The 16,132-nt window shown below is 47.9% G+C and overlaps 1 protein-coding gene across 2 annotated transcripts in view; it reads right to left on the reverse strand.

The window, feature by feature from the left end:
- Positions 1-15,511, reverse strand: part of ADCY8 (adenylate cyclase 8) — a 137,992-nt gene extending 122,481 nt beyond the window's left edge. Inside the window, exon 1 of one of the 2 annotated variants that reach the window (XM_075085835.1) lies at positions 14,073-15,511. In XM_075085835.1, the coding sequence (XP_074941936.1) occupies positions 14,073-15,011 (939 nt within the window). In that variant the 5' untranslated portion in view covers positions 15,012-15,511. The remainder of the gene's footprint in view (positions 1-14,072) is intronic. The other variant, XM_075085836.1, reaches the window with a different exon arrangement.
- Positions 15,512-16,132: the final 621 nt, after the last annotated feature.

Below are 16,132 nucleotides of genomic sequence, written 5' to 3' on the forward strand. Positions count from 1 at the left end.
CATGATATGGTAAAGGCCACTAAGCTCTGACGAAGCACCTTGCAAGTTCTCAGCAAATCTGCAACTGCTGAATCTATATTGCTGTTAGCCAGAAGATGACAGTTTGATTAGCAGATTTTAGTTTGAGTTTTTAATGATAGTAATTAGAAAAAAAAATCTCTTAATTAATGGTGTGTGTATTTTCCATTTTTAAATTGCACCTATAAACTCTCTTTAGATATACACAAACTTTAGGAACATAGTAAATATTATTTTGACTTGCAAATGTAATTACTGAACCTGAAAGCAAGTTATAAAAAAAGAATAAAGCATAAAATTCCACGCACTGAGTTTCCTGAATAATTGCGTCTATCTAATACAAATATATTTATATCTATCAAGTGGTTTGAACCTTTAGAAATTAAAATACGGGTTATTATTCAATTTTATTAGATATATTAGTTGTTTCTGGATTTGAAAAAAATCAACTATGTCAAGTTTAATTACAGAAGCCTTGTGTTGCAGAAGAAAACCAGAAGTTATCTCAAATATTGTTCCCTCTTGTACATCATCAAAAGAGTTCTTTAATAAATGACACTTGGACAGATGATTTGTAAATTCAGTAAGGAAGTTAGCATGTTCTGGTGCCATGGAAAGCAATCGGGCCAGAAGAAGCTTTGTTAGCTGCATGAAGAGCAAAGAACAGTGGCCTTAACAATCTTCGTACTAAGTTTCGAGGCCTCAGACCATCAAACAACTTAAACTTATAACTATCTTTTTGCATGTGAGTGCATTTCTTCACTTTAAAATAATCGGCATAATGTTGAGATGCATGCTTTTACACTACTTCAAAGTCACATTACCACTGACAGTCAGAATCACAGGATCTCAGAATGGTACAGGTTGGAAGGGACCTCTGGAGATCATCTTGCCCACATCCCCTGCTTGAGCAGGGACATCTAGAGCAGGGGCCACAGGAATGCATCCAGGTGGATTTTGAATGTCTCCAGGGAAGGAGACTCCACAACCTCCCTGGGCAGCCTGTTCCACTGCTCTGGCACCCTCATGTAAAGTTTTTCCTTATATTCAGGTGAAACTTCTAGTGTTCCAACTTGTGCCCATTGCCCCTTGTCCTGTCGTTGGGCACCACTGAAAAGAGTCTGGCCGCATCCTCTTGAGACCCACCCTTGAGATATTTATAGCTATTGATGAGATCCACCCTCAGTCTTCTCCAGGCTGAACAAAGCCAGGTCTCTCAGCCTTTCCTCATAAGGAAGATGCTTCTGTCCCCTGATCATCTTCGTAGCTCCCCGCTAGACTCTCTCCAGTAGTTCCCTGTCTTTCTTGAACTGGGGGGCCCAGAACTGGACACAGCACTCCAAATGTGGTCTCACTAGGGCAGAGTAGAGGGGGAGGATAACATCTCTCGAACTGCTGGCCACAATCCTTTTATTGCATCCCAGGACACCATTGGCCTTCTTGGCCACAAGGGCACATTGCTGGCTCATGGTCAGCCTGCTGCCCACCAGCACTCCCAGGTCCTTCTCAGCAGAGCTGCTTTCCAATAGTTCAGCCCCAGCCTGTACTCATGCCTGGGGTTGTTCCTCCCCAGGGACAGGACCTTCCACTTGCTCTTGTTGAATTTCATGAGGCTCCCCTCGGCCCAGCTCTCCAGCCTGTCCAGGTCTCACTGGATGGCAGCACAGACTGCTGGTGTATCAGCCACTCCTCCCAGCTTGGGATCATCAGCAAACTTGCTGAGGTTACACTCGGTCCCATCATCCAGGTCATTGATGAATGTATTGAACAGGACTGGACCCAGCACAGACCCCTGGGGAACACCACTAGTGACAGGCCTCCATCCAGACTCTGCTCCATTGATCACGACCCTCTGAGCTCTGTTGTTGAGCCAGTTCTCTGTCCACCTCACTGTCCTCTCATCCAACCCACGCTTCCTTAGCTTGCTTACAATGATTCTTTGGGAGACAGTGTCAAATGCCTTACTGAAGTTGAGGTAAAGAACATTCACTGCTCACCCTTCATCTACCCAGCCAGTCACACCATCATAGAAGGCTATCAGCTTGGTCAAGCATGATCTCCTTGGTCAAGCATGATAAACTTCTTGTCCTTTACATGCTTGGAGATGACCTCCATGATGAACTGCTCCATCACCTTTCCAGGGATGGAGGTGAGGCTGACTGGCCTAGAGTTTCCCAGGTCCTCCTTCTTGCCCTTTTTGAAGACTAGAGTGACATTTGCTCTCCTCCAGTCCTCAGGCACCTCTCCTGTCCTCCACAACCTTTCAAAGACGATGGAGAGTGGCTCAGCAAGAACATCTGCCAGCTCCCTCAGCACTCGCGGGTGCTTCCCATCAGGGCCCATGGAGTTGCAAGGATCCAGTTTGCATAGGCGATCTCTGACCCAATCCTCCTCAACGAAGGGGAAGTCTTCCTTTCTCCAGATTTTCTCTCTCTCCTCTGGGGGCTGGGATGCCTGAGGGCCAGCCTTGGCAGTAAAGACCGACACAAAGAAGGCATTCAGTAACTCTGCCTTCTCTGCATCCTGTGTTGCCAGGGCCCCTTCCTCGTTCAGCAGTGGGCCCACTGTATCCCCAGACTTCCTTTTACTGCTGAAGTATTTAAAGAAGCCCTTCTTGTTATCTTTGACATCCCTTGCCAGATTTAATTCCAAGTGGGCCTTGGCCTTCCTTGTTGCATCTCTGCATACCCTGGCAACACTCCTATATTCCTCCCAAGTGGCCAGTCCCTTTTGCCACATACTCTATACGTCCTCCTTCTATTTGAGTTTTTCTAGAAGCTCTTTGCTCATTCATGTGAGTCTTCTGGCTCCTTTGCTTGACTTCTTCCTCACAGGGATGCACTGATTTTGAGCTCGGAGGAAGTGGTCCTTGAATACCGACCAGCTCTCTTGGACTCCCCTACCTTCCAGAGCCCTAGCCCATGGGATTCCTCCTAACAGGTCTTTCAAGAGGCCAAAGTTGGCCCTCTTGAAGTCCAAGGTTGTAACCTGACTCATAGCCCTCCTTCTAATTTGCAGTATCCTAAACTCAACCACCTCATGGTTACTGCAGCCAAGGGTACACCCAACTCTCACATTCTCAAACAGCCCTTTCTTGTTTGTTAGGATAAGGTCGAGCAGCACATCTTGCCTCATTGGGTCCTCCACCACCTGCACCAAAATGTTGCCCTCGATGCTCTACAGGAACCTTCTGGATCATGCATGTCTTGCCAAGCTGCTTTTCCAGAAAATATCAGGGAGGTTGAAGTCCCCCATGAGGATGAGGGCCTGCAATTGCGAGGCTACTTCCAGCTGTCTGTAGAAGGCTTCATCAGCTTCCTCTTCTTGATCAGGTGGCCTTTAGCAAATGCCCACAACAGTGTCACCCATATTTGGCTGTCCCTTAATTTTTACCCACAAGCTCTCACCCTATTCTCCTTTCACTCCAAGGCAGAGCTCGATGCATTCCAGTTGCTCCCTCCCATAGAGAGCAGCCCCTACCTCCCCTTGCTGGTCTGTCTTTCCTGAAAGGCCTGTAGCCATCCATGACCACATTCTGGTCATGTGAGCTCTCCCACCGTGTCTCTGTGATTGCAATGAGATCATGGCCCTGCGAATGCACACAGACCTATAGTTCCTCCTGTTTATTCCCCACGCTGCGTGCATTGGTGTACAGACATTTCCTCTCTTCAAACCCTTTAAATGTTATTGTGTCATTGTTGGTGGGATCTGGAGTAGCTGAATGCTTACATTAGATATTCCACTATAGAGGAACAGCAAAGAGTGGCTGTCATCAAACAATGTACATAACTATCCCTTAAGCATAAGTAGACACAAATATATTTTTACAGGAAAGAAAGTGATAAGTCATTGGAAAAATAATTTCTAAACATGAAGAGCTATTAAGATTATAAGGAGATTATTGGAGGCTCTATTATCCTGTACCATCACATAGAAAATGGGAACACTTCATGTGTTCTTCTACCATTCCTGTGGCCTCTCAGGTGGCTAATGAAACATAGCAGACAAAAGCAATTACGTTAGCAGAAATGAAATACATATAATAAATTCTTCTTTTCTTCCCATTATTGTCAACAAGATGCCTATTACTCTAGGGATTGGGGAGAACATGGAAATTATCATAGCATCAGTCAGAGTGGCATTTAGCTGCACCCTAGAAATGTCAAAGAATTTCTTACAGTAACATCCTTGGGCAAGATCCATATGCCTTAAGTTCTGCCTATATCTCAGAGAACAATTTTCACTGGCTACTCTCAAGGACTTTCAGATCTTGGAGGAATATACTAGAAACCTCTCTGTCCATTTTGTGATATACTGCTCCCTTAATGCTTCAAGTATAGGCTACTTTATGCACTTAGCACCTTGATCAGGAAAATCAAGTACACACCTCCCACTCAGCTTCATTGCAATTCAGAGGAGGGCAGGCAGGTGGGAGGCTGCATCCCTGCAGTGCACTAAACAGCATCAAGGAATGTCTTTGGAATGCAATGATCTATGCTGTTAAACTGCCAGAATGGTCACAGGCACTGTTCTGACATTGGTCAGCCAACCCTCCCTCTGCAGTTCCCATGTGTTGTTCAGCAGTCATCATAGACCTGCTTCTCCCACCTCGCAGGCTGGATGCAGGCACCCTGTTTGGGAGGAGTTAATATAGCTACAGCCTTTGGGGAGAGGGGTGAACTGAATCCAGACATGTGTCCGGCTTCGCTTAACTCTTTGGGCAGCACAGAGCTCAGCCTGAGACCTACAACCTCCAGACAACTTCGTTCATCACCCAGGAAGGAGGGAATTTCTTGTTGGTCAATTGATTTCTGGGTTTCCCTCAGTTCTAGGTGAGGCAGTTTGAATCTATGGATCCCAGACTTGGAAAGACACATATTAAGGCAACACAATAATCAAGGTGGGAATCTTCTCCATTCCCCTCATTGAAACTGGTCCACTGCATAGATGTGAAAGCAAGAAGCATGGGGTCACAAGGTCAGCTGAGCAGGTGGCTGGCTCTATAGACCAGTGCTGCAAGAACAGCTTCGTATAAACTGTATAGCGTATAGCATCTACTCAGCACAGATAGTCTAATGTAAAGGGATCTTGGAGTCACTGATGATTAGGCTGAAGTAGAATAGAATAGAATAGAATAGAATAGAATAGAATAGAATAGAATAGAATAGAATAGAATAGAATAGAATAGAATAGCAGTTGGAAGGGACCTACAGCAATCATCTAGTCCAACTGCCTGACGACTTCAGGGCTGACCAAAAGTTGAAGTTTGTTATTAAGGGCATTGTCTAAATGCCTCTTGAATATTGACAGGCTTGAAACATCAACCACCTCTCTAGGAAGCCTATTGCAGTGTTTGATCATCCTCTTGGTAAAGAAATCCTTCTTAATGTCCAGGCTGAACCTCCCCTGGTGCAGCTTTGAACCATTTGCACACATCCTATCACTGGATACCAGGGAGAAGAGATCAGCACCTTCCCCTCCTCAGGAAGCTGTAGAGAGCAAAGAGGTCACCCCTCAGCCTCCTTTTCTCCAAACTAGACATACCCAGGATCCTTAGCTGCTCCTCATAAGACATGCCTTCCAGCCCTTAAAAGAATTATGTGGAATGTGGTCTTTTAAAAAAGCGTAAAGTTATTTGCAAACATTCCCACTACATTCAATGTATTCACTTTTTAACAAAAAAATGTGTGCGGCTGACGGAAGTCAATACAAGACTCCTCTTTTAATGTATCATGGAAGGTGGTGGGCAGGATTCGCACAAAAATCTCAAAGCAATTTAATTCATTAGTCACATACTACAGCAACTGAGGAAGGCAAATTTTCAAATCAAATGAAATCCAGAAACATAAATTGATGTGTGGGGGTCAGCACAGGCCAATGATAGATTGAGTGATGAGGTGGGAATGATCTTCATTCGCAGTCCCTAACTGACATCTGTAGTGAGTATCACTCCTTCCTCTAAAAGAACACACATATCTTGCACATTAAATTAGATCCATACTGAACATGTGTGGGAAGATTTCTATGTCAATTATAACCCTGTCTAGTAAGCTTATGAAGATTATTAATACTAATTTGCATTAGAGGTACTTTCACATATGGCAGGGAATGATTGGTTAAAAGAATGTGTCTATCTAGATCTTGAACAGTTATTTGAATAACTGCCATGAGATCTAAGTAATTTCTTTACCTAAGAGCCTTACTCCAGAGTTATAAAACACCTGGTATACAGTATAATATTACATAGTTCTTCTGTGCTGATTAATTTTCCTGATTATTATTATTTCTTATTTGCATTGAGAAGATACCTCCGGACTGATGGATGAGGCTCCTACTCTGGTAGAACTGAAGGAAGCAGCACAGAATAGATAGCTCCATCCCTGAGTAGCTCCCATGTAAAGGAAACAGCAGAGTTTGAACAAAGGAGAAACAATAAAGTGCCTGAAAATAAGATCTCTCTAAAGAAACAAGCTGATTTTCCTAATTAGGATTCTGCTGCTGTTGAATGATTCTGTTGATTCCAGTGAAGAGGGATTTCTGCATTTTATTTTTAAGGGACTGTGCTGTTAAAACAAAGGAAAGTGAAGATATAGAAAAATCCAGAACTGTAAAGGAATGATTAAATCAAAATTGAAAAAGAAATTTGAGTATGTAGAAGAATTAAATCATTAAACTAATTAATATAGTCTTTCATGTATACCAGGGGCAACTGTTCTCCAGATTAAAACTAAGAACATCATATAAAATAATAACATCAGCATCAGTCTGTTTGGGAGAAGTACAATGGGGGTTGTGGAAAAAAAAAAAAAAACACAAACCAAAACTTGGCTTGGGTTAGTTTTGCTTTATTTTTTACAGTGGTATGCTTCAGCTGTTTCTCAGACTGCAGCAATGGTTAATTAATGAACTCAGCAGCCTTCCTCTCTCCTCTAGGGCTAACTGCATGAAACCTTGCAGCAGAAGAAGCTGGCAAATAAAATAGCAGCAATTCTTAAAATAGTTGTTAATAAACAAAACTGGCATGATGAAATATTACTGTCAGCCAATCGTTGCCTGGCTTTGCAGTTCATCCTCTGTACATTTCCTGACATTTTTTGTTCTAGATTAAGCAGCACCACACTCGTCTCTCTGTCTGCAGACCTGGGTGTTTGGACAGAGCTCACGAGTGACACAGCTCACTCCAAGAGATTCCTGGAGGGGCGGGATGTCCACATTTGTGTTCTCTTTCAGAAGAAATGTGGAGTCAGAGCAATGCTTTCCCTAAAGAGGGTCCTGAGAAGTGATCATCTTGGTTCACCTGAAAATCCTAGTGCCTGTGGGAATCTTTATATTACACTCTGTGGGCTTTAAATAAGGTCCCTAAATCAAGCTATTGGGAGTCTCCGGGTCAGTCAGGCCCTAATAAGATCTGTTAGTAAGATCCTTAGTTCCAAGAAATGCTAAGTACTTTTTGTGCTTGATCCTTTTTGACCAGCCAGGTCTCTTTTATCTCTAGTTCGAATTTGTGAGGCTGGTACCAAAACGCTCAAGATCCACTGCACCACTAACTCAGCAATTTGTTTTCTTCTTCCTCCTTGGGACAGATTGTAACTCTACAGTCCCTTCTGTGCTGGGGATGGGGACAAGCTGCACTGCACCAAGAACAGAGCAAGTGAAACAGAGTTTGTCTCTGGAGGAAGGGCTAGATGGGGGAAAAAAGGCTCAGAAGCCACAAAGCAAGGTCCTTGTGCACCTCATTTGCAGACACATGACTATTAGAGTTTAAGTGAGAAGCCTGTGTTGAATGTCACCATGGTCTTACAGGTCCTTACACAGCGTTCAAAAAGAATCTAATGTCTGAATATAAAATAGCCAGTGTGATGAACAGGAGGAGAGCTAGCTAGGAGGGAACTATGAAAGACAGGGAGTATATCTTAAACCTCATTTTTCTCCAGGATTTAAAGATTGACTATGAAGTTTTTTCCCTATATTTGGGCTCCTCAGCCCCAAGCGCCCTTCCCCTCCACCCCAGAGGGCAGTACCTATATCTTTTTGTTCAAATACTGAACAGGGCCTATTATTGTCTTTTCAAATAGCTATATATCTTCTGTGTAGCACCTCGATGACTGGAGGTTCACCCTTCATTCAGTATCTCCTGCCTCCCTAGGAAATGCCTTCCTTGTAGGCTGTATTTGCTTTTGAGGAGACGGAGGGGCAGCAGATGAGCAGGGAGAGAAATTCGCCAGGGGAGCTGCAACACTCTTAAAAAGAGATTCAAGATTCATCGGGTCAGAGAGAGGGAAGCAGACCGTACAACCTGCTGGCCGGGAAGTGTTCCTGAGGGAATGATTTAATAGCATTATATAAAACCCCAAAATGTTCAGCAAGGACACCACCAGAGATTAATTCCTTAATCAGTTGGTTACAGAGTCAGGATTGTTTGTTCTTTCTTTTTTTGGCCCACTGGATCTTAACTGTTTATCTTCCCAGAAGAACAGCTGTGCTAGGAATGGAGGGAAGATTTGCTTTGGAAACTGTCTGATGAGGTAAGAGGCGGATTTCATTCCCCTCTGGGGAAAAAGGGGTTTAAACCTTAGTCTGCCACATCCCAGGAACACCTTCATCACCACATTTGTTACACAGAAGAAGAGCAAAATCCCCTTCTCATCTGGCTTTGACATCAAGCAGGCTCTTTGTGTGTAGTACAATGCCAAAATGTTCCCAGTACAACAGTGTTTGGATTCTGGCTAGGCTGAACGGTAACTTTAACGTTGAGTCATTGAAGCACTTCACGGGATGCTCAGAAAGATAAGTGCAGTTAAGTGCAAGAAGACTGCACTTAAAGAAATGTGATGTTAACAAGGTGCCTGCAGGGAAGGTGTGCTAGGCAGCAGCTGAGTAAGGGGGTTTGGGTTTGGAGTTTCCATCAGCCTAAGCATTACTTTAAAGCTTAATTTTCTGTTTACTCAAAATTCACCTTTTACATGAAACACTCTAGTTTTTGTTATGCTTAGCCAGACATGCTGGAAATAAGGAAAATGGAGGAAGGAGTTCTTCCACTCTGTACCTTCTCTGCCCTCTGGAAAGAGAAGAATCCATTAAATAGTTCTAGTTTTGCCCTTTTCTCTTTCCTGTTCAGATCAGATCATTGACAGGGTTGAGAAGTGCAGTAAGAGGATGGACCAGAGATGTTTATCACTTCAGTCTTCTGCACAGGATAATAAGGATCATTCTAGCATGATCTGCAGTTAACTGTCAGCTGTAAGTGTGCTGCTCTGGTGTGTGATTATTTTGCATTAGATTCTGCTACTTTAGAGCATATGCCTCTTTCTAGGCCATAAGAAACAACTATCAAGCAATAAACAACACCTTAAGAACAACCCAGAAGTGTCCTGACAACAGAAAAAGTGTCACATTGAATCTAGTTAAGTAACTTCCATTGAGAACAAGTGTACTAACTGTTATTTGCTGAAACTCACTGATCAAAGCAGGTTTTATTCATGTTTCTGCCTGAGCTCCTCCATTTTGGGGGAACTCTGAAGGCAATTAATCATCAAATTGTAAATATAACTAAGGCATTTGCCCTACTTAGCACAACAATGATGCAGCTGCTTCAGAGGAAAGTGTATCCTATTCTAACCTAATTACGCTGTGACCCACTGATACTGGTCAGGTGATATTATGGGATATAAAAGGAAACCAGATCATAATCCAGTCTAAAATCACACAATCAGGTTATAAGTCACCCACAAAGGTCTATGGCAGAAAAAAAAAATAGTAAACAATGCTATGAAAGCAACCAGAGGGATAAAGGTGGCGTGTTCTGATTCTGATTCTCAAATGGTAGCCAACTTAGAATATCCTTATACCCTACAGATTTAACAGATACTCCACAAGCATTTGGCAGAGATTTTGAAGGATGAGTGTTTTGTACATACTCATATACTGATATCTGTGATCAGATTTTGGAAAACATGTAGCTGAAGTATGCACGTAAAAGCTGTCAGCTGCCATTGTATAATTATACAGATTTATCTCTATAGGACCCCATGTGACTTCATGAATTCTGCCTCTTCCTTTATTAATAACTCTCTTAGAGGATTTGGGGAAAAAAACACAAGGAAGTAAAAATCACAATATTAATTCACAGAACTGCCTAGACTTGGAAAGACAGATGCTAACAGAGGGAAAAGAATTAGTTTCCCCAGTCTTGATACTACCCATTCAAGGTTATTTCCAAATATATATTTATAGTGTTATTTACTATGTGTAACTTAGGACTTGATCCTCCAAGGTATCCCTTATGCAGGTGACATACAACAGTAGGCTTACACTAGTGGAATTTACTCATGTATCGAGAGTATGTTTGTATCTTACATAATTCCAAGCCTGTCAAAATTCATATCTATATTATAATCTGCCTATGTTATGTAACACTAAGGAGCTCTAAGTTGTTTATTCTTCCCCATATGCCTGAAACACATATATGGTCTTAGAAATTTTGGATTGTATCCTACATTATCACCAAGGAAAAAGTAAGAATGAATGCAAAACAAATTAAAATTTCATTTTGAGGAATGTCAGAGACAAACACCACCCCCAGCATGGTATCTGACCAGGCACACAAATCAATGCACTTTACTTCTTTACCAGTAAGATCTTGCATTTCTTATTTGTTTCCTGACAGAATCTTCAGTCAAGTCAGTACCAGTGTTGCTTTTACCTAAATCATGGTACCAGGCTCTTTTTTGATGGCTGTCCCCTGGTTGAGCAGCAGCGCATTGGTCAGCATTTCAGGCTGGGGTCAGCTGGGTTTAATGGTGGTCATATCTCCCCAGAAGCACTGAGCACTTGGCAGGATTGAAATGAGTGACTCTACGTTTGTTTTGTTGTGTTTCCAATTTCAAGGGAGTCTTTCTCCATCACCTTTACCTAGGATGCTGGTTCAGATGAATTTTGAGATGCAAGGGAAGAAAAATCAGATGGCCTCTTAAGTGTTACTGCAAGAAAAACTAGTGAACAGTGGTCATTATTTGTATTCGTGATAATGTATACTTTGTTAACTGCAACAAATAGCTGAATCAGGCAGTAGTACTGCATGCTTGTGTTCAGCATTGCCAATGATTTGAACTGCTTGTGAACATATTTACCAATGAAAACTAGGATTAATTAAGAGATTAATGGAAAACAGATCACAGGACTTGATTTTCCTCTTGTATAAACTGTTGCAACTTTATGAGTTTAAATAGACTTATAAATGATTTATACCCCTATGACTGAGAAGAGAATCAGAACCATTGTGCCCATGGATATTATTGGGTACAGTAATAAACTGACTCCAGGGCAGACAATTCCTTCTGGTCAGAATTTAATTCAGTATTTTCTCTGCATGAAATCCTGGTCTTATAAAAATCAGTGGAAAACCCGTTATCTGCACCATGATCAGAGTTTTACCCTCTGCTTTTTTCTTTCACTGTATATTTTAATTCCTGGTTTTGTCCAGTGTAAGCAACTGTCTGCATCCTGAGGCACAGCAAGATGGTCACAGGTATTGCTACATAATCCAATAGTTCATTTAGTCTTGAAAGGCTTCTCTGAAGGGAAAATGCAGTATTTTACCTGGAAAATAAGCCCTGTGATAAAAGAGAGTGCTTAGCCTGCAAGATCAAGACATCGGTTTTGCCCCAAAGGTTTCCTATATAACCTTGATGTCACAGTCCATTAAATTCTCTGGACCTGTAAAGCAGTGGCTATACACCCTCCATCAGCCGTAAAAGCCCTCATTCTCTAACACTCAAAAGGGCTCTGCAGTTCCCTGGGAAAAGTGAAAAAATGGCGCACGCTGCAAAGCATCAAAGCAGGACCGCGCCTCTCCCCGGGCGCCAGGTCCGGCCCCCCCGAAGCCCCTCGGCCGAGCGCTGGAGGGGGCGCAGGGCCCGCCGCCGGGAGGCGCGGAGGCTGCGCGGCGCCGTGCGCGGGGGCGCAGCGGGCGGGTTCCCGCCGCGGCCGCCGGGGGGCGCCCTCGGGCCGCTTCAGCACCGCGCCGGCGGACAGCGCCCGGGCGGCCGCGCCCCGCGCCCCCGCCCCCGCCGGGCCCCGCCGCGCCGCGCCGTGCGGGGGGCAGCGAGCGGGACCCCGGACCCCCCGCGAGCTCCCCCCGCGGCGGGGTGGGAGCAAACCCCGCGGCGGGCAGGGACCCGGGCTCTCCCGTAGCCGGCCGGAGGCAAAGGGCGGAAGCGGCGCACGACCGGGCGACGTGAAGCGGAATCTGGGAAGGCGGGAGCCGGTGTAAATCAACACCGACGTGTGGCAAGCTGTGCGGATCCTGCTAAGGAGATTTATACGTGTAGTTCATGAAGGCAATCGTCTGGCTGGTAATCTCTCATTGCGCACTGCTCAAAGGCAGTTCATTCACGCAACTGGCAAGGTTCCGGGCTGCAAAATGAAGATATTACTATCTCTCCTGAGAAATGTCTTTGATAGGAATGTATGCTGGAGATGCATGCACGTGTGTGTGCACTGGCTAAACAGCCTTGATACCTGCGCATAATGAGATAGCAGCGCATTACTCATAGCTCCAGGATAGGACATGGAAGTAAATTAAGAAATCGGCACAACTCACACAGCTTTTGACCCAGCACTAATAGCACCAGCAGCGCACGGGAGTGGGACACGGCGCACGGCTGCAGTTCATTCATCAGCACGTTACCAAGAGCTGGGGAACAGCCCTGCACAGTCTAATTGTCTCACATCCATAAGGCTCAGCCAGGCACAACACACTGGGGAAGCTTTTCCCGAAACAGGGTGAGCCTGGCCTCTGGGAAGTGAGGTCAGGCAGCCCACAGCTAACAAGTCTGTGGAGGGAGGAGGGGCACAGGGGTGGGCAGGAATTTCAGGAGGACCAGGGTCTGAGGGAGATAGATGTGTCCCAAGGACCATCATCATCAAAACTTTCAGGTGCAAGATCAGCCACTTCCCAGCTGCGCATCCCAGCATTTGTGTAAACAACATGCCACCACCAACACATTCCTCTGCACCCTCCCTCCTCTGGGGATTATGTGCCGGTACCTCCATCCCTTCTCCCCGACTCCCCGGAGCTAGCCAAATGGAGATGATAATCCACTGTGAAATATCGGTAGCACAAAGCGGTGACAGTCTGGGAAGGGGGGCGAGGGGGAAGAGAGCAGCAAGAATTTCCAGGATTAAGTTGCCCTAGAAAGGCAGTGTTTCCTTGCCTTGCAGGGTTGTTGGGGGTTCGGTGCATTCTCACTTTCATATGGAAGAAGCCAGGTGAGTGTGAAGTCAGGTTAATCCTAGTTTTAACTCCTCAGACCCATATCTTGCCCAGTGCCTCTCAGCAGTTTGCACTGCACCACCTGTCCCCCACGCAACCAGTACTTCGTCCTAGACATCATTTGTAAGGATGCAGCACAACAATGCTTGCCCCACGACCACCAGCAGAAAAGGCTTCCCGGTGCCCTCCAAAGCCAGCCTAGGATCTCACACCAAACCTCCAAGGGGAGCTTTCTCCTGATTTCACTGCTCCCCTGGCAATAGAGCAGCATGCTTTGCTGCTGTTTTCCCATAGACCAGACCAAGCTGTGCTGCACATACGAAAGTACCAGTCCTCCCAGCAGATCCAGAGTCAAAAGGCATGAGGAACTAAAAAAAGATGAGCAGTGGGACAGTTTGACCAAGAGAATCATCTCATGGCATGGACCACTGCTGGAAGTAAGGAAAGGGAATGATAAATGACCTGCCCTCCCCACTTGCCCCAGGAGCTTCTCTCTCCAAAGCTATTTCAAGGGACAACAGTGTAGAGAACATACAAGGAGAGGGGACAGAGCATTAGGAAGTGTCACCACCCCCAGCTTGAGATGAAACCTTGGGATAGGCAGTGGGGGAGTGAGGAATGGGAAAGGAGAAGGTTGCATTTTGCCTATGGTCTCCCCTCCAGGTAATGAACATCTGAGCACCTGACTAAAAGGGAGAGGATATCTTGGGACACCCCACATCTCCTCTCACCCAGAGTGATGGGGAAGAGGAAAGTTCCCACCCTTTCCTCACCACGGTACCTGGTTGAGGGAAGTCACGGCCAACCTGGGGATAACCAGCTGCATGACGAGCTGCAGGACAGAGGTGACCAGCCCAGCCAGGATGGCCCAGGTGAGTGGCAGCGGGAGCATGCTGTAGGTTGCAAAAAGCGTGAAGAGCACATAGCCAATGCCGTCCCCAAGGAGGCCACAGCCCAGGCCAGCCGCCAAGATCTGCGTGGCCATGGCCACCCAAGTGACCACACCGCTGTACTGCAGGTAGGTGTACGAGGTCGTGTCCTTCCTGACCACCACTAAGGCACAGATCACCACCTCGATACCGGTGAAGAAGCCCAAAAGGATGCCCTTAATGGGGTCCATGGGAGCGGAGGCCAGGGTCAAGTGGAGGAACAGCAGGGTCAGCTTGGTCAGCACGTCCAGGATGTTCATGACCACCTCGGATTTGCGCCGCTGGCCCAAGAAATAGCGCTGGTAAAGGCGCTCCAAGTCCCGAGACTTGAAGGAGTTACGGAGAGTGGGGAAGATCACCCCGCGATAGGTATAACCCCAGTTGAGGAAAAAGTCGGAGTTGCTGGGGGCACAGTCCAGGGGCAGAAAGCCCAGGTCCCCACTGCTGCTCGTGCGTTCTGGGAAGACTTTGGTCCCTCCATTGTTGTGGCGCTCGCCGCCCAAACTCCGGCCGGCCGACTGTCTCCGGAGGTGGTGGTGGTGGTGGTGGTAGTGCGGCGGGTGGGGGTGGTGATTGGGGCAGCAGGTCTCTTCGGAGCTGAAGCCCTTGCCCCCACCGCTGCTGCTGCCGCCGCTGCTGCTGCTGTGCTCCTGGATGAAGCGCTGCTCGGTGATGTGGCGCACGGCCGTCTGCCACAGCAGGCGCTGGGGTCTGCCGCTGCCGGGGGGGGTCCTGTTGATGGTGTAAAGTTCATCGCTGTCGCTCAGGCACCGCACCTCCGAGAGCTCCATGGCGGTGACTGGCGGGGGGCAGAACACCGGCGGGGGGGGTGGTGGGGGGGCACACCGTCTTTGGGGAGAGGAGCAGGGGGAGGGATGGAGCCGCGGGAGAGGAGGGAGGGGAGGGAGAAGGGCGGGTGGAGGCGGCGGCGGGGGGATCACATTTATGAGCAGGTCGCTGGGTCCGGCGGTTTGGCTGGCGGCGGGGTTGGTTTGCCGCGGGGGTCCGCGGGCCGGCTCAGCGCAGGCGGCGCTCGCTCCGCACCCGCGCCCGCTCCCGCGGCGCCCCGCGGAGCCGCATCCCGCGGAGCCCGGCTGCGGCGCGGCCCCGGCGCCCCGGCGGGCTGGGTGCGCGCCCTCCTCGGGGCGGTGAGCAGGGAGGGAGCCGAGCCGCGGGTGCGGAGAGCTGGAGGGAGGAGCGGAGCATCTACGGGCGCAGCCCCGCTGCCCGGCGGGCGATCCTCGGCCCCATCCGGAGGCTGGAGGCGCGGCGGGGAGGGGGCAGCCGCCTTGCAGAGCCGTTCACAGCGGGCAGCTCCTCTCTCCGGGGATCCCGGGGCTCTGCTCCGAGGTCTGGTCCCCTGGAGCTGCTGTAATCCCCGCGGCTGCGGTCAGCGGGAGCCCTGCGAGCTCGGGCGGGAGGGGAGAAGCGGCCGGGTCGCGGGCATCCTCGGTCACGGCGCCGGAGCGGCCGGCCGCGGGCTGCCCGCCCGCATCCCCCCGGCGGCGGGGCATGCCCGCCGGGCGCGCCGCCCTGCCTCACGGGGCGCCTCTGCCCGCGGGCGGCTCGGGGCTGCCAGCCATCGCAGGCGCCCGGCTTGCCTGGTAACGAGAAAAAAGAAGGGAAAGAAAGAAAGAAAGGAGAAAAAAAAAAAATCCCAGCAAAAACCGAGCCTTAAAAAAAAAAAAAAAGTGAAAGAGCGGGGAACGAAAATCCCGCCCTAAACTCGGAGCTCTGGGAAGAACGCTGGGAGCATCCCAACTTCTCCGCGGGTCAGGGCAGGGAGGGCTCCGGCTCTGGGGCTTCCCCCGGCAGCGAGGAGGAGGAGAGGAAGGAAGGGGCGAGGGGCGGGCGCGCAGGGAGCGCGGCGGCTGCGGGGCTGGGGGAGCCGGCGGCGGGTGCTGCCCCGGGA

The sequence above is a fragment of the Phalacrocorax aristotelis genome, chromosome 2, assembly GCF_949628215.1.
Source record: "Phalacrocorax aristotelis chromosome 2, bGulAri2.1, whole genome shotgun sequence".
Taxonomy (NCBI): domain Eukaryota; kingdom Metazoa; phylum Chordata; class Aves; order Suliformes; family Phalacrocoracidae; genus Phalacrocorax; species Phalacrocorax aristotelis.